Source organism: Ascoidea rubescens (assembly GCF_001661345.1).
Source record: "Ascoidea rubescens DSM 1968 unplaced genomic scaffold ASCRUscaffold_7, whole genome shotgun sequence".
Classification (NCBI taxonomy): Eukaryota; Fungi; Ascomycota; class Saccharomycetes; order Ascoideales; family Ascoideaceae; genus Ascoidea; species Ascoidea rubescens.
In genome coordinates, this window is record NW_017962919.1 from 366,896 (window position 1) to 384,552 (window position 17,657).

At 33.9% G+C, this 17,657-nt stretch overlaps 8 protein-coding genes across 8 annotated transcripts; 3 read left to right on the plus strand and 5 right to left on the minus strand.

Moving 5' to 3' along the window:
* Positions 1-143: 143 nt before the first annotated feature.
* On the minus strand, positions 144-1,136 carry ASCRUDRAFT_70577 (uncharacterized protein; the record flags this gene model as incomplete). The annotated part of the gene is made up of 1 exon (XM_020191812.1): positions 144-1,136. The coding sequence occupies one exon, from the start codon at positions 1,134-1,136 to the stop codon at positions 144-146; it is 993 nt and encodes a 330-aa protein (XP_020047003.1).
* A 358-nt stretch (positions 1,137-1,494) lies between these two features.
* Positions 1,495-3,309, minus strand: ASCRUDRAFT_81084 (uncharacterized protein; the record flags this gene model as incomplete). The annotated part of the gene is made up of 1 exon (XM_020194568.1): positions 1,495-3,309. One exon carries the CDS (start codon positions 3,307-3,309, stop codon positions 1,495-1,497), a length of 1,815 nt encoding a protein of 604 aa, XP_020047004.1.
* Positions 3,310-5,114: 1,805 nt separating this feature from the next.
* OXA1 (membrane insertase OXA1) lies at positions 5,115-6,680 on the plus strand. The gene has a single exon (XM_020193324.1). It carries the CDS (start codon positions 5,146-5,148, stop codon positions 6,403-6,405), a length of 1,260 nt encoding a protein of 419 aa, XP_020047005.1. The 5' UTR covers positions 5,115-5,145; the 3' UTR covers positions 6,406-6,680.
* A 73-nt stretch (positions 6,681-6,753) lies between these two features.
* ASCRUDRAFT_76070 (aldehyde dehydrogenase family protein) lies at positions 6,754-8,736 on the plus strand. Its single transcript, XM_020193325.1, has one exon. It carries the CDS (start codon positions 7,134-7,136, stop codon positions 8,682-8,684), a length of 1,551 nt encoding a protein of 516 aa, XP_020047006.1. The 5' UTR covers positions 6,754-7,133; the 3' UTR covers positions 8,685-8,736.
* Positions 8,737-9,320: 584 nt separating this feature from the next.
* Positions 9,321-10,445, minus strand: ASCRUDRAFT_35391 (FAD-dependent oxidoreductase; the record flags this gene model as incomplete). Its single annotated transcript, XM_020190602.1, has 1 exon — positions 9,321-10,445. The coding sequence occupies one exon, from the start codon at positions 10,443-10,445 to the stop codon at positions 9,321-9,323; it is 1,125 nt and encodes a 374-aa protein (XP_020047007.1).
* Positions 10,446-11,335: 890 nt separating this feature from the next.
* Positions 11,336-13,162, minus strand: ASCRUDRAFT_8308 (uncharacterized protein; the record flags this gene model as incomplete). Its single annotated transcript, XM_020194819.1, has 2 exons — positions 11,336-11,497; positions 12,077-13,162. The coding sequence occupies 2 exons, from the start codon at positions 13,160-13,162 to the stop codon at positions 11,336-11,338; spliced, it is 1,248 nt and encodes a 415-aa protein (XP_020047008.1).
* A 720-nt stretch (positions 13,163-13,882) lies between these two features.
* ASCRUDRAFT_70583 (uncharacterized protein) lies at positions 13,883-14,206 on the plus strand (the record flags this gene model as incomplete). The annotated part of the gene is made up of 1 exon (XM_020191813.1): positions 13,883-14,206. One exon carries the CDS (start codon positions 13,883-13,885, stop codon positions 14,204-14,206), a length of 324 nt encoding a protein of 107 aa, XP_020047009.1.
* Positions 14,207-14,668: 462 nt separating this feature from the next.
* MCM3 (MCM DNA helicase complex subunit MCM3) lies at positions 14,669-16,802 on the minus strand. Its single transcript, XM_020193326.1, has one exon. It carries the CDS (start codon positions 16,728-16,730, stop codon positions 14,733-14,735), a length of 1,998 nt encoding a protein of 665 aa, XP_020047010.1. The 5' UTR covers positions 16,731-16,802; the 3' UTR covers positions 14,669-14,732.
* Positions 16,803-17,657: the final 855 nt, after the last annotated feature.

Here is a 17,657-nt window from a genome sequence, read left to right on the forward strand (position 1 = left end):
TGGTAGTTTCTGCTCCAGCTTTATTAGGAAAACCACAGAACGAAATATAATATAATATAGTATAGTATAGTATAGTGTAAACATAGCGAGATCAGTGATAATAACAGTGCAATACCTGTTAATGAGACATTTATTGAGGCTACTTAGGAAAATCTTCCCTGGCCGTAGATAAGAGAAGAAGTATCGTCGTCTACATTTCCCAAGCTGAAGGGTAGCTTGTTACTAGTAGAAAATGTTTTATAACTGGGATCCAATGGAAGAAGCTTTTCAAAGTTCAATTTGAACCGGTTGTACTTTGTCAATACAACAGGGTTGATCTTGACTTTTTTGTCTTGTAAAATGGATATCAACGTGTCAACCAAGTAAATCAACGAGTAGAAAACTGTTCTTTGGCTCTTAATGCTCTCCAACTTGATAAACCATAATTGTAAAAAAAACACCAATTGATAGAAATGGTGGTTTATAAACACTGATTGCAAGAAAATTATCGGAATTAGTACAAAGAAATCAATGTGTGAACAGATGATTCTCGATGGCTTTTCAAAAAACTTCAACAATGGTATCAAGTGTCTGGATATCGAATAGTCTCGGAACACTTCCTTCACCAAGTAGTTCATCAAATTGAGCAAGCTAAACAATCCAAAGGGTAGTATCTTGAAAAAACTCATGGGACTGAAAAGATAAAGAAAACTGGTAGCCAAAAACAAAAAGTTCTCTGATCTGACCAAGTCGTTGACCGAAATCAACTTGGAAAAGTTGGAGTATACGTTAACACTCTGGTTCTTTCTGACTATCAACAAGTATCGACGGATTATCACTGTTGAGTAGGTTATAATGCACCCAATGAAGCTGAAGGTGTACCAGATCATGGGCAATGGAGACCTCGAGAGCATTGTGGCAAAATATAGTAGGAAGCCCATCAAGGCTAGCGAGTGCCCAGTTATCCAAAAGTACTTCAATATAACATCTGCGTCTGGGAGCTCATTGAGCATCTGCTGAAAAGTCTTCTTTGGTTTGGCCACTTTTTTCACCTTGGGTGGTTTGATGGGAGGGGCCTTTGGTGGTTTGATGGGAATGGAATTGACCTTGAGTGGGACCTTGGGTGGTTTTCCCTTGAGATCAACCTTCGATGACATGTCTTGTATGTCTTATGGTGGAGCACTCTAGTCTGAGGTGTGTATGCTGCAGTGTCCTATGGTATATGATAATGCAGTGCGATATAATCCTCCAGAGGGAAGCTGAAGTAGATCTGTCTCTGTTTTGTATTTATATTGCTTTTCTACTGTCTTTTCTACTGTCTTTTCTACTGCCTTTCCGATGCTTTTACACTGCCTTTTCTACTGCGCTTTTATACCGAAGGTTTCATCTGATCTGTGTTTACTTTTGCACTTCGTTTACACAGCATTATTTACAGATTATCAACATGAATTCCCTTGATCTTGCTATTCGTGCTATCAACTGTTGTCTTCGTTGTCACTTCTATTCATAGCCCCATCAGACAATGCCCAACTTTCTGCAAATGTCCCTGCACTTCAGCTGGAACATTCTATCTTCTTCAGCTGTCCCAAATCTTCTATCAAACTCTTCTAGAATACCACCAATGGCCTTTCTGCTGTTGTCTTTCAATCCTCCCACCTTCTCCAAGTTGCAATGCACTATTCCAACTATAAAGTAATAATCAATATAGTTCAATCCATCTGGAATTCTATTCTGGAAGTAGTACATCAATATGCTTACCAAAAACTGCAAGTCTTTATTTCCATATGCCCCTCTTATCAAATATTTGTAACTCTCTTTGTCTAGTTCCAAATCAATCCCCAGCTTCTCAGTGTCCATGGTTTCAATCTTCCACATCGCTCTCTCAAAGCCAAATCTACTTCTGTCCATATTCAAACTTGATGCCAAAAAGTAATTGAGTAAAAATGTATTGAATTTTTTATTGCCTTTCATGAAAAACTCCTCTCTCTCCTTTAAATCAAAAAACATTCTTTTTAATATCATAATATCATTTAAATTGATAATCTTACTCTCTTCTCGAAATTTGGCCATTGTCAATTTGCTCAATCTAACCCGTTTATTCCATGTGCTTTTAATGTATAATTGTCTTTTTATCTCACTTTTTCTCTTTATTTCCATTCTAATTCTTCTTATTCTTGAATTGACCTTTGTTGCATGCTTGATTGACTGAGATAATTTCATTGATTCAATTGACCCCAATGCCCCCAATTTTTCCATCCGTTTATTCAATGCTAACTCTGCTTTTAATATCAAATGTTGATTCATCATTATTTCTTCATCTGATACATTGAATGTTTTTATTCGCTTTTTCCTCAAAGCTTGTCTCGATTTTATCTCATTTTCATCCAATCCTATTTCTTTTAATTTTCTAGCTCTGGACAATCTTTTGAACATTATTTTCTCTCTCACTTTATCTTTGAAAATTTTCAATTTAATCATTTTCCTTTTCCATTCACTGCTAAATATCACATTTTTATCTTTATTTTCCATCTCGATGTGATTTTTCTTATTGATATATTTGCCCAGGTCATCATTCTTATCTCCAGTGTCCCCATGTTTATTCTCACCATAAATCATTTCTTTTTTTGCTTTATTAATTAATTTTTCCTTTTTATTAATCATTCTTTTCTCTTGATTTTTATTTTCACTAATCATATCATTTACCATATTCTGATTTTTAATGTTAACTTTAAAAGTATTTTCAGTATTTTCAGTATTTTTAGTATTTTTAGTATTTTTAGTATTGCTAGTATTGCTAGTATTTCTAGTATTTCTAGTATTTCTAATATTTCTAGTATTTCTAGTATTTCCAGTACTTTTTTTTTCTGTCATTGACTTGAGATTTTTAGAATTATTCAATTCATTGAAATTTCCATCTGGAATTTCTTCGTTCTTTGCTTTTTTTAAAAACTCGGGCTCAATTTCTTCTTTGCCTTCAATCAATCTTTGATTCTTATATTTGACTTCGTCCACTTTGGTCTCATAGCCATTATATTCACATTGATTTTCATGACTACTGATTTCAATATTTTCTTTTTCTATCAAGGATTTTGTTTCAATATTTTCAATTTTCTCATTTTGAGATTTAAGAATTTCAGTTTTACTATGATCATGATCATGGTTTTGATGTTGATATTGATGTTGATTTTTATGTTGGTTTTGATTTGGAAATTTAACTTTTTCTCTATTTTCCAAATTATTATTAGTAAATTCATAAAGATCGTCGTGATAAAAATCTTCATTATTAGATTCAAGTGAACTGATTATTTTTTTCCTTTTCAATTCATTCATTTGCTCCCTTAAGTTTCGCTTTAATAACTTCTTATCATATTTTTTTTCTTTAAACGTTTTTTTTAATGTCAATGGGAAATCATTAACTTGATAATTAAACTCGTTTTTCGAATAAATTAAATTTTTCTTTAATTTTCTAAATAAATCCTTATGATTTTGAGCTTTTATTGAACCTATCAAATCGGTTTTAAGTAAAAACAATTGGTTATTAATACTGTTTAAATTATTATTATCATTTAAATTATCATTATTATTATCATTTAAATTATTATTATTATTATTATTATCAATTGATTTCTCTTGAAAAAATTTAATAATTGATTCAATTATTTTATAATTTGAATTGAATTTAGATGATTCCGAAATCCTTAAAAGAGATCCATTATCAATATATATTTTGCCATTGATTATAAACTCATTGAAAAACCATTGTGATAATATATCATCAACGGGTAGTAGTTTATTTTTATAATGGTGAATGAATGTTGTCGATAGAGAATAATTTAAATGTTTTGAGAGTTTAATTAATTTAAAAGTCGGATAAATCAAGTCATTATTGACAAAATTTGTTAATATGATTTCTAAAGTTAGTGGAAAAACTGAAAACAAATTATTGTTTAAATTAATTTTATCAGAAGTGGTGAGGTTATTGTTATGAATTGAATTATAATAGTCTTGCTCTAATAATTTGACAGTGTATTTGTATACAATTTCATTACAATTTAAAACCGAATTTAATTGTAAAAATAAATTCAAATTGAAAAGTTTTAAAATGTGGTTTTCATTTTCAATTTTGTTTGAATTGTTATCAATATCTTTATGGTAATTATCATAATTGACACTTTCAAAATTCATTAGCTGTTGAAGTGATTGGATCAAATTTTCTCTAAAAATCAAGATCTTCTGGTGGTCATTAATTTTAGATAATTTAATTTGAATAGTTTTAATTAAAATCTGGTAAATATCATTCAAGATGGATAAATTATTGATTAGGATATGATTTTTCAAGTTTTGTATTAATAGGATGTAATTTTTAATAAAGATGAGAAAATTGGGATCGTCGTGATCTATAAGGATATTGTTGTGAAGATTAGTTGAATTTATAGAAAAAGAGAGAAATTTTTCTTTAAATGCTTTAAAAATCGAGTTTAATTTATATTTTTTGTTTAAATGATCATTATTGTTTAAATATACAAAATTTTGGTTGTGGATTTCCATCCCAATTTGATCTAAATTGGTAATATTGTTTATATTATTTGTCCAATGCTTTTGAAAGCCATTCTTTGGTAAAGAGCTTTGGGTATTTAAATCATTATCATTTAGATTTTCTAATGGACTTGAATCTTTCAAGTCATCAAGTTTGTCTGGTTCATTTGATATTTTTGGATCAGATGGTGGAAACTTTTTAAAAATAGATATGGATCTTTTGAAACTATTTCGACAACATAAATTGTTGTAGGCAATATGATCATAAGCATTATGTCTGTAAAAGGTATTAAAACATCTGTTTTGCAATGCAAATCTAGCAGCTGAATTGGAGAACATTTCTTTCCAGCTACTCTAGTTGGCCAAGTGACACATTCAATATAAGAAGAAAGTAAACCATTAACTTTTGTCGATGTTGTTATTCTTCTTTTTCTGCAGCTTCTGCTTCTTTTGCTTCTTTTGGAGAAAAAGCAAAAATTCCATACAACCGGATATTGGCAGATTCACGTGTGCTCTAATGTTCCGGTGCTCGGTTTTTGAAGAAAAAAAACAAAACAAAACTGGAGAATTGAAACTTGATTGGACCTATGAGAAAACAGGTGAAGATCAGTTGTAGATATAATCAGAAGGATGATAAGATCTGTTCTCAGTCGAAATGCCGGCATTTTAAAGGCAAGGCCGTTATCCATTGGTGTTGTCAGCAGCGTTGGTATAGGATTCAACAGGATCAGCGATTTCAAATTGAACAATTTCAAGAACGTTAATAGTTTCAATAATGATAGAAGTCAAATTTCGTCTATTCGTTATAATTCTACATCGTCACTATCACCAGTCGGATCGACATTGGCAGGTGCATCAGAAGGATTAGAAAATAAAAGCAGCGAAATTTCAACTACATTAACTTCATTTGCCGACAGTTCAAGTGAATTGATTAGCAATGCCAATGGGGAGTTGTGTACATATATTGGGTATTTTGAGAATCTTGGGTTGGCAAAGAGTTGGTGGTGGCCGCCAGATTTTGTTACGCATTTGTTTGAATATGTTCATGTTTATACTGGATTGCCATGGTGGGGGACTATAATGACGGTTGCTATTGGGGTCAGAATTTTATTGTTTCCATTGTATATTAAGAGTGCAGACAATCAAGGGAAAATGAACAATGCCAAACCCGAGTTGGACGCAATTCAAGAACAGATGAAGGAGATTACTAGTAATCCAGATCGAGATGTTGCAAAGGTTCAACGATTAATGCAACGTAGAAGATTGATTATGCAAAAACATGACATTAAGACGCGATATTTGATTGCACCATTGATTCAGGTTCCATTTGCTATTGGTATATTTGCTAGTATTCGAACATTGACGGGCATTCCAATTCCTGGATTTGAGAATCAAGGTATCCTATGGTTTACAGATTTAAATGCAGCCGATCCATATTTGGGATTGCAAATAATTACAGCGGCAGCATATGTATTGTTTATCAGATTGGGAGGAGAAACAGCAGGATCTAATTTGTCGCCAACAATGTTAAAAGTATTGACAGGGTTACCAGTTCTCTCTATTCCATTGACAATGAATTTCTCGAGTGGATTGGTGTTTTATTTTGCTATAAATGCGTTGTTTTCAATCATCCAAAACATGATATTAAGAAACAAGAGTTTTAGAAAATTCTTTAATATTTCTCAAATTAACAGAAATGCTCAAGCAAAGGGAAAACCATTCAGCATCAAAGAATTTGTGGATGCTAAAGTAGCGCAGAACAAAGCACAATTGGAAGACCAGCTCCGAATCGAGGAGATAAAAGAGAAAAGAAAACATCAAAAGGATAGAAACACAATCATGTCAAAGGAGGAATTTGACAAGATGTTTGTTAATAAGAGAAAACAATAAAGTGGCATCGATTGCGGCATGTACATAGAAATACAACAATCAGGTTGACAATGTTATGTAAAAGAGAGAAACCCCAAAAAAGCAGGACAGAGCGATGTGCAAATTAGATGAGCTATCCATGGTGCTGGATGTGGAATGTAAAACGCATGTTTTGCATATTTCAGCGCCACTGTGATTGCACCCATGATGCTGGTTTTTTTGTTTGCAGGGGTTCGCCAAGGAACGATGCCCGAGAGTCGGAGCGTCGGACTTCCAGTGCGCGTCCTGATAAGGCAAGGGAGGGGTATATTGCACGCTGTTGGGCTGGACTCCGAAGCTCGCGGCCTGTGCGGTCCGCGCGCGCTGTCGCTCCCCGCAGGCCGCTCCCAAGCCGACGCACAGTAAGAGCCGAGAAAACGTGCTAATTGGGGATTATTTGGCAAAGATCGAGATTTTGGGTTCTATTTCGTTAGGAGGTGAAGCAAAAAAAGAACTAGCTGGGTTAACTGGGCTCTTTGCGCAAACTGAGTTATGGGGTTTTTTATAATGCCACTGTTTTGCACTTCTCCAACGGTATATAAACAAATAGATGTCGTTTTCCCTGCTTTGCTCTTTTGCTTTGCTCTCTTTTCCCCTTTAGTTTGGATAGCATTGATAATCATCTGTTTCTCCCATTTGATCTTCCCTAGATACACATTCTTGTCTCAATTAACCCCAATTACATATTTCATAGCACCCTACTGCCCACAATGCTAAGAACATCCATCTGCTTGAAGAAATCCATCCCATCTTTGGTCAGATTCTACTCTACCAACAAGCTTCCCTTATCCGTTCCTATCACTTTACCCAATGGCATCAAATATGACCAACCAACTGGATTGTTCATAAATAACGAATTTGTTCCCTCTAGACAAGGCAAGACCTTTGAGGTCATCAGTCCCTCCACCGAAGAGGAAATCACACATGTTTACGAGGCTAGAGAAGACGACGTCAATATCGCCGTTGAAGCTGCTACACACGCCTTTGAAAACACTGACTGGGCTACTCAAGATCCTGCCATCAGAGGAAAGCTCCTATACAACTTGGCCGAATTGGTCGAAGAACATCAAGATGTTCTCGCCTCGATCGAATCTCTCGATAACGGTAAGGCTCTCCAATTGGCCAAAGGCGACGTTGGTTTGGTTGCCGCTTATATCAGATCGTGCGCAGGTTGGGCCGATAAAGTTTACGGAAAATTGATCGAAACTGGAAGCACCCATTTTTCCTACTCGAGAAGAGAACCTCTAGGTGTCTGTGGGCAAATTATCCCATGGAATTTCCCATTGCTAATGTGGTCCTGGAAAATTGCTCCAGCTCTTGCCACTGGTAACACTTGTGTCTTGAAAACAGCCGAATCAACGCCATTGTCTGCTTTATACGCTTCAAAATTGGTCAAGGAAGCTGGTTTCCCCAGGGGTGTTCTCAACATAGTCTCTGGTTTTGGCGGTACTGTTGGTGCAGCAATTGCCTCCCATCCAAAGATTAAAAAAGTTGCCTTTACTGGTTCAACTAGAACCGGTAGAACTATTATGAAAGCTGCTGCCGAATCAAATTTAAAGAAGATCACTTTAGAATTGGGTGGTAAATCCCCAAACATTGTGTTTGCCGATGCTGATATTAACAAGGCTGTTCAAAATATCATTTTGGGTATTTACTACAACTCTGGTGAAGTTTGCTGTGCAGGTTCAAGAATTTACGTTCAAGAATCCATCTACGACAAGGTTCTTGAAGCCTTCAAGACTCAAGCTGAAGCCGTTAAAGTTGGTGATCCATTTGATTTAGAGACCTTCCAAGGTGCTCAAACCTCTCAACAACAATTGGACAAGATCTTGAGTTACATCGACATTGGTAAAGAAGAAGGCGCTAAAGTTGTCACTGGTGGTTCAAGAATAGGCGACAAGGGTTATTTTATCAAACCAACCATTTTTGCCGATGTTAAAGAAGACATGAGAATCGTCAAAGAAGAAATCTTTGGTCCAGTTGTCACCATCACCAAATTCAAGGATGTTGACGAAGTTATCAAATTAGCGAATGACTCTGAATACGGTCTAGCTGCTGGTATTCACACTTCAGATATTAATAAAGCCATTGATGTCTCTCATAAGATCAAGGCCGGTACTGTCTGGGTTAACACTTACAATGATTTCCATTCCCAAGTTCCATTTGGTGGATTTGGTCAATCTGGTATTGGAAGAGAAATGGGTGCCGAAGCTCTTGATAACTATACTCAAATTAAAGCGGTTAGAATTAAAATTTACTAATTCATATTATATTTTTCACTTTATGACCTTTGCTAATATTAAGATTTGATGAGTTTTATTTTTTATTTTTATTTTTGTTTTTGTTTTTGTTTTTGTTTTTATTTTTATTTTTTACTTTTTTATTTTTCTATTTTTACTTCAAATGTTTTTATTTATTTCTTTTAATTAATAGTTTTAGTATGCTGTACTGTGCTTTTTTTTGTATTTTTTTTTGTATTTATTACATATTTAAATGGATTAAATTATAAAAAGTATTACAATTTGTGTAAGTGAATTGACAGGATTTTCAAATTTCAAATTTCATGGACAAATAAATTTTGGCTTAAGTGATCTGATCTGATTTGAAATTCCCAATTGATTATGGTTTATTTAAGTCAGAAATTGACCAATCAGGTGCGTAAGCGTGGCAATTTATTTCAATAAATTCCAAATTTTCAAAACTGTTAATTAAAAAACAAAACAAAACAAAACAAAACAAAACAAAACAAAACAAAACAAAACAAAATAAAGTAAAGTAAAATAAAATAAAGTAAAATAAAATAAAATAAAAACCAAAAATGTTATATATATATATATTTATGTATATATATTTATGTATTGATTGAATGAACCAGTTAATCAGCGTAGAAATAGAGCTTATAATTTAGCTGAGATGTATTCGTATTTGTCGTTAACCATTTGAACAATCTTTTCAGCAACACCGAAGGATAATTCGTAAGCCATAGCACCTGCACCGTAAGCATCGATCAAGAATTTGTTACCTTGTTCTTTGATCAAAACCTTGGATAATTTCAAACCACCTTTTCTAACAGCTCTGATGCTGACATTGACCTTTTGAATGTTGAATTCACCTTGAGCGTTTAATAATTCTCTAAAGTATGGTTTAGCGCTTGCAATCAATTCTTGGGTTTCGGCTTCTCTTTCAAATGGACAGAAGTCGTTGATTTGTTTGGTGCTACCGATTAAGAAACCGCCATCGATTGGTCTTTCGATAACGTAGATCCATGAGCCATCTTTGTGTTGAACAGTGACGGTTTTGTTGTAGTATGGGATGGTGGTTGGTTGTGGGCAGTTTGGTTTTGAGACAACCAAAGTTTGGGATCTGATGAAGAAGGTTTCAGGGTCGTAACCACCATGGTATTGTAAACCTCTGCCGGTGGCGTTAACAACACCCAAGATATCAGAGAAGTTGCCGAAACAAGAGGTGGCTTCAAAGACTTGTTTGATGGATAAGACGTCCAATTTGATGAACTTGACATTGTAAAAGACAGTAAGACGGTTGAATAAGAATTTCAATAAATGAGGAGCATTGGCGACCCATGAGTCGTATTCGCAGCCGAAGTTGACGTTGTTGAATGGGATGATGCTGGAGGATAGGGTCTTGAAGTTTTCCAAGTTAGAAGCATTGTAACCAACGTTGGTGCCGGTAACGTAGCCAATTGATGGTTCCTCAAGATAGTCGATACCCTTGACAAATTTGACAGAGGATTCTGGGAATTCTTGGGCAAATTTCTTAAAGTATTTGACAGTGGTTCTGTTCAACTTCATTTCAAAGACATCTTGTTCAGAGTAAGATGGAATTGGTCTAAAGTGAGCACCAGCCCAAGCAGAAGCATATTCATAGGAGTATTCAGGATCAGTTGGGAAGTATTTGGAGATGAGCAATACTTTGTAGCCTTGTTTGGACAATTCGTAGGCAGCAGTTAAACCAGTGATACCAGCACCGACAACGATGACTTTGTGAGTGTTGCAAGCAGACATTTTAGGGATTGTAAGCAATTGAGAGAGCAGGGGAGAGAAGGGTTCTATGAATATGTTCTACAAGAAGATCTGAAGGATTAGGTACTATGAGGAAAAAAAGAGAAAGAAGAGGGAAAGAGACTGCTCAGAGAATCCAAAGTATTTATATGGATGGCAGAACAAGCAAAGGTTCCTGAAACTGAGTGTCGATTGATGGAAGATTGAAACACATTTAAGGAAAAGTTCCTTTTGATTGGTAAATATCGAGCGTTGAGCTGAACAGAAGTGGAAAGGCCAGAACAAAAATAACACCTTTGAAATGGGCAGAGCGCAGATTTCCAGCACACTTTCGGTGGTTCGAGGCCCAGTACAGGAGCTGTTTCAGGTGTTGGGACATAGGAGGTTCTTCTGCTGCTGCTGCTTCTGCTGCTGCTTCTGCTTCTGCCATGGCTGTCTGTCGAGTTCTGGTCTGATTTTGGCTGATCTGTGATCTGTGTTTGGTAGAACCTCCTGTTTCTTTGGTATCCAGACTAGACATCACATTGGTCTTGGTGTTCAAAGGTACACTAACACTTCAATGCTGCTTCTCTCCAACTTCGTCCTTTATGCAAAGTGTTTCATCAGCTCGCTTTCTTCTGTTTCCCTCTAATAGGTATTGATAGACCTTAAAATTAACGTAAACAGCAGATTGCATTGAAACAGACTTTGAACAGAAAATAGCCGTTATCTTGTCACATTGCTTCTGATTAGCATTTTATTGTCTTTCCTACGCTTTCTATTGTCAACTAAATAATATTATTTATCAACACTACTCCACCACTATCACTAATACACTGCTTATCATTTGGGTTCACCACCAATCGTTGTTGGTTTGCTTAGCCTGTTTATCTCCTTATTATCCTATTCTAGAGTCAAATCAACTGTCTGTTATCTATTCTTACATTTTCATGATCACCCAAACTTAAATTGCCTATTTCATTTTCATCAGCTTGTTTTTCCTTGAAAAATTCAATGGTAAATCTTCTCTTAATCTTAATTCTTTTTACCAATTTTTTTCCAAAATTCGGTAAAAACTGTTAATGAAGTTATTGAAATTACCGAAACCATCCTACGATAATTTCCTGTTTTCTAAACTTCCTAGTGATCGTTGCCTTCAAGCCTTTAAGAACAGTAGCAAAACACAATATATTAATAAAATCTTTCCTAAAATAATCATCTCCAATAATGCGTGTCCGCCGCGTCTCTAACGCAGTTCTCAAACTCACGCACTTTCTCACGCACTTTCGCCAGTTATTTTTCAACTTTGTTTCATTTCAAATTATTCGACTTTTAGCATAAAATCTGTTTCAAAAATATTTACTAAACTAAAACTTTGTTCTTCTCGGTTTTTACCTTCTAAAGCTATCATATTACATAAATAATGTTCATTTCTAACTACATTTCTAATTACATTTTTAATTAATCTGCTAGTAAGACAATTCATCATTTTCCTAATTTCTCATCAAACACTGGTTTATCATTGCTTTCTTTCGAAGATAATTCGAATTGCTTACCTTATTCTTTCTCTTATTATAATATATTTGATTATACTTGCAATAAAAATCACTATACTGCTTTTCCATTTCAAAATCACTCGCTTCCTTAAAAAATACATTATCATTCTGATTCTGATTCTGATTTTGATTTATATTTTTCGCAACACCTTCAAGATCTAATGTATGAATAATCTTCTTTTTCACCTTCTCACCCATTTCTCTATACTCACAATACTCAAGAAACTTATTAAGCGTAACTGCTGGTTTATTTTCATATCCAGGATTCAAACATGACATTTGCTTTTTGTAATTAATAACCTCCAGTTTAAAACTGAAATCATTATCAGTATCAGTATCATTGTTCAATTTTATCCCTATAACATTATATCTTCTTTTAGAGCCTGTTCTTCTATAAAATTCACAATTGTTTTTTTTTAATTCTAAATGTATCTTGTAAATTCTCTTCATATATTCATTTTCACGCTCATTTCCATACACATTTTCACATTGTGTAAAATTGCTTTCTTCGTATTCTTTGCACTCATTTAAAATGTCCTCAATAGGCTTTTCATATTTAAAATTAAAATCAAAACCAAAATCATAATTCAATCTATCGTCAGAATTGCTGTAACTATTCTCATAATTGCTATAAATATCTCTATAATCAATTTTCTCTTTATCATTATCATTATCATTATCATCATCATTCTTTATATTATTGTCATTAATATTTTCATAAACATCATCATAAAGTAAATTATTAATATGATATTCCATATTCATTTGAAAATAAGAAACTGCATTAGACTCTGCGCAATTAAATGACATGCACGATTTATCGATTTCGTATTCAAAACCACTCCCTAAATTAGCAATGTAATCCTTATCAAATGAATATGTACACTCAAAAGGATTAATATAAAAATCATTTTCATTGTCATCCTCAAAATCTTTTTTGTCATTTAATTCAATTTCTTTCAAATCATTTTTCCTTTCATTAGCCTTTATACTGTTCTGATGATTTCCACTATTATCTCCACGAACTTTAAAAACATTGTTCATGCTTTCATTATCTATCTTTTTTGTATTTTTTATCTTTTTCACTTTTGTCATTTCTTCTATTTCCACTTTATCACTTTCCATCAAACTACCATCGCTGTAACTTAACAACTGATCAATATCATAGAGATTAATGTCCAGCATATTATCCTCCTATTATTTCGTTGCTTTCAAATAGTTACTCTTTCTATTAATATGTATTTAAATTTTATTTGAGCACAATCAGGGCTTTTATATCGATTGCATCTGCACTATTATATGACTAACTTTTGCTGTCAAATAAAAAGAAGCAATCAAAAACGAATAGTTAAAGCAATATGCATGATCATCCCACAAGATGCGGGTTTGACACATCCAACTCTCGAACAATAGAAATACATGCATGACCAAACTTTGTCTTTTTTTAACTTTGTCTTTTTTTATCTTTTTTGTTCAAGATTTGCTACAATTTTTATCACACGCGATTTTTGATTGGTTCAATATTTGCATTGTGTATAATAAAATTATATATCTCAACTGTTTCCTTTTTTTTTCTTATATTTTTTTTGTTTTATTTCTATTTCTTTTATCGTATCTTGCGTTATTTCTGTACTTTGTTTCGATTTGAAAGCAAAAGAATCATATATTATGACAAAGATTTTAATATAAAAGAGCAGCAGATTTCTCTTTTGCTCTTCATTCTTAATATTTATTTTTTATTAATAATCATATTAATTATATCAATTACTTCTCTACAAACTCCGCTAATTTGTCTTATATTTTTGCAATCACATCTGATAATAATAATTTATTAATCTGAACAATCTATCAATACCCTAATCACCACTACTATTACTATTACTATTTATTTTTAATTATATCAAAATGATTAGCACCAAAAGTTCCACCTTCATCAAAGCCGAACCAACTTTAAGAAAACAAGTGTTAAAACTTTCTAAAATCCAAAAGCCTATTGCTAAAAAAGTTGTTAAACAATCCAACACAAAAGAGCTCTTTAAACTTGAACAAATTGATTTAATTCTTAAACAATCAATTGCCAAGAAGCCAATTATTAATAAACCAATTATTAACAAACCAATTGGTAAGAAACCAATTGCTCAAAAAAAGGTGATTGCTAAAACTGTTGCTCCAAAAAGATTGATTCTTACATTTCAAGGTAAATATATTAATACTTTCAACCTTGATTAATTTTCACGTTGTTTATGCTGTTCTATATATATTATATTTTTGTTAATTGTTTTATATTATATCTTGCTTAATTCCCTATTCTATATTTTATGTTATTCTCTAAAGTGCGCTCTCTAATATAATAACTGATATTTCTCTTATATGTCACAAAATCCCTAAGAAACACTTCTGCAAACACACCACAAAACCTCAAACAATATGGGTTTCACAAAACTATCTCCTTCAAAGGTTTTTCTATTTTAATAATCGTTACCGATTTCAAATAGATTACAGGTTTTTATTTTATTAAAATCCAAAGTAATTGTCACCAATCAGAAACATAATATTGAATCAACTAAACATAAATAAAACTTGTATAAAACTAAACATGACTATTTATAATAATCATAATCTCAAATCAAAAACAAAATATATTACTCAAATCATTGAAAATAAAAATAAATATTTAAATGGATATACAATAAAAAAAAAATAATAAAAGGATATCAAAAATTAAAGGCCAAATCTCATAAATTATTCAAATAAATCAAACACTCCATACTTTATTATCGGCAACCATAACCAAATTTCTATCTTCCATTTTCTTTAATGCTTGTTTATACTCGCCAAGCGAATAGTGTTCTTCGGTTGATAACTCTAAATTAATCGAGCTTAGTAAATCATTTGATGGGCAACTTTCGTTTTCAAACAAGTCAGTATTTCTCAATCTTGCTATTATTCTTATTATTTTGTCTAATCTGGAAGGAGAAATTTCCTCTTGAAAAACTTCCTCTGGGCTCTGTGTACGATCTTGGAATTGGGGCTGTCGTTGAGGAGTTTGTTGCTGAACGTTTGATTCGCCTAATGGTTGTTTTCTTGGAGTATTTAATGCACTTGAAACATTACGTTGACGAGTAGTTCTTTGGCTACGAGTTGAGATATTATTCTGACTGCTATTTCCATTTTGATTAAGATTAATATCTGTAATATTATTTTGCAACTCTTCTACTCCTTCGTCCTCATCTTCACTTTCACTATCTAAATCTTCAGGATCTTTAGAATCTTTGGCAACATTATTAGTTTTTCTTTTTTTAGTTTTTCTTGTTCTTTTTACAACTTCTTTAAATAAAGCGTACCTTAGAATTTCTTCTGCTACTTTTGCATCTTTAACTTCAATTCTTTGTGATAATCTGACTTTAGCATGAGCAGTTGCAAGACGAATTAAAGTTTCAAGGGTTCTAACAGTTATTGGAGAAGTCTTTCTTGCGTTGTTAGTTAGGACGTCATTTCTTAAGGAAGCAAATGTATTTATAATGTAATTTTTAGATCTGGAAGTTAATTTTGGTTTTATTCTATCCTTGGCATATTGAATATATTTTTTAATAAATTGTAATTTTAAAATTTCGACCTGAAGAGGTTTTCTGGTTGAATTGTAATTATGAGTCTTTCTGTAATTTTCTTCAGCACCGCCATGTAATAAAGGATCGAATTTTTCAAAGATTTTATCGTAGGAGGAAGTATCGTTATCTAATAGGTCATCGTTATTGTTGGTATAATTATCATTACCGACAGATAGAGTCAAGTTTTCCATCTCTCTTATGGGTTCACCTTCTGCATAACCATTTTTCAAGTAGCGATGAATCTTTAAGACGTGGTTAGCAATTTTACGATCTCTTTGATCGTCGATATCATCAGTGACAACAAATAGCAAATCAAAACGAGACAATAGGGAATCGGGTAAGGCAATGTTTTTATGGGGGTCTTTGTGAACATCATATTGACCATAAACTGGATTAGCAGCAGCGATGACCGAACATCTGGCATTTAAGGAGGTATGGATACCAGCTTTGGCAATTGTGACAGTTTGCTGTTCCATAATTTCGTGGATAGCAACACGATCGATATCATTCATTTTATCAAACTCATCGATACAGACAATTCCACGATCAGCTAGAACCATTGCACCTGCCTCTAGCTTACGTTCACCTGTTTCCTTGTCTGTTGCAACAGCCGCAGTCAAACCTACACCAGAGGAACCTCTACCAGTTGTTGCAATGGCTAATGGAGCAGTGTTGAGGACGAATCTTAGGATTTGGGATTTGGCAGTTGATGGGTCACCAACCATTAGAATATTGATGTCACCTCTTAAATGGGAGCCGTTGTCGAGATTTTTCTCTACACCACCCATTAGTAGTAACAAGACAGCTTTTTTGATATATTCATGGCCGTAGATTGAAGGAGCTAGAGATTGAGAGATCAAATTGAAAATGTTTTTTCTTTTAGAGATTTTATTGATGTTTTTAACGTCATGATCAGTGATTTTTTGGATTGCTGAGACACCGGAAGATCTTGTGTGGACTGGATAGATTGAGTTGGCTATTATGATGGTTTTAAAAGAGGAGATGTTATTTTGGCCAGCACCCAAGGTTCTATAAATCCCAACGATTTGGACTCTGTCGCCAGGTTTGACTATATCTACTAGATCATCATCGAGGATGATTTCGATCGATCTTGGTAATTGACCAGCAGGAGCCTTTTCTGGCATTTCCTGGATGGTTATAGTTTGGTGGTCGTTGTAGGTGGACAAGCCATATTCGGTGAGTAGTTTATGGCCATCAGGGTCTTCAGTGGGATAAATTGCAGGAACCGAGATGGGATCAAAGGAGTTTGTTTGATCTCTGTACTCTCTTGCAAAGAACTTTCCATTGAAATCACAGTAGTGAACTGATCTTAAGATTTTGGGACGAACTAGGGATATTTTTGTGACAATGCCTTCAATTGATATCAATTTTGAAAGTAGGTTTGATTTAATAGTTCTCGGGGACACTTGGTGAGAGCCAAAAGAACCTCTAAAACCGATGTGGAAATGTGTGTTTTCATCGATATCGTAAAGGGTGATGTTGTGTATAGCAGCGATGGTTTCCTTCAAGGCTCTCTCAGCAGCAGGTAGATATTCAGAAGGAGTGTTGAGAAGACCAGACCAAAATTGAGGAATTGAGTCTCTGATATCGTCGAGAGAGATTATTAGTCTTGTTTCGTGTCTTCTGAGCATAGACTGAATCAAGTCAGTGTAGTCTGACTGGATCAAGTTTGTGGAAGAGTAATCAGGTTTCTGAGTAAGAAAGTCCTGAAATATTCTCACTCTATCACCAAGAACAGCATCAGGAGGAAGTTGGGACTGGGAGAAATTGTCCATATTCGGAAGAGGGGGGTGAAAGCAGGCAGCAGAGAGACAAAAAATGGAAGAGAGACAAGATTTTTGCAGCAAAGACAGTAAAAAATAAGCAAGAGAGACAGATTAAAAGAAATAGCCAGTTGGAGGTGAAAGTGGAAGATGATTTTTTTCGTTGAGATGAAAACAACAACAAGCGGAAGAGGCAGTTCCCTAAAACGGCAGCTACCGGATTTAGTAGCGCAACAAACGCGAAAATAGCAGAATAGCAGACGCGAAACGGGGGAAAAAAAGCAAACA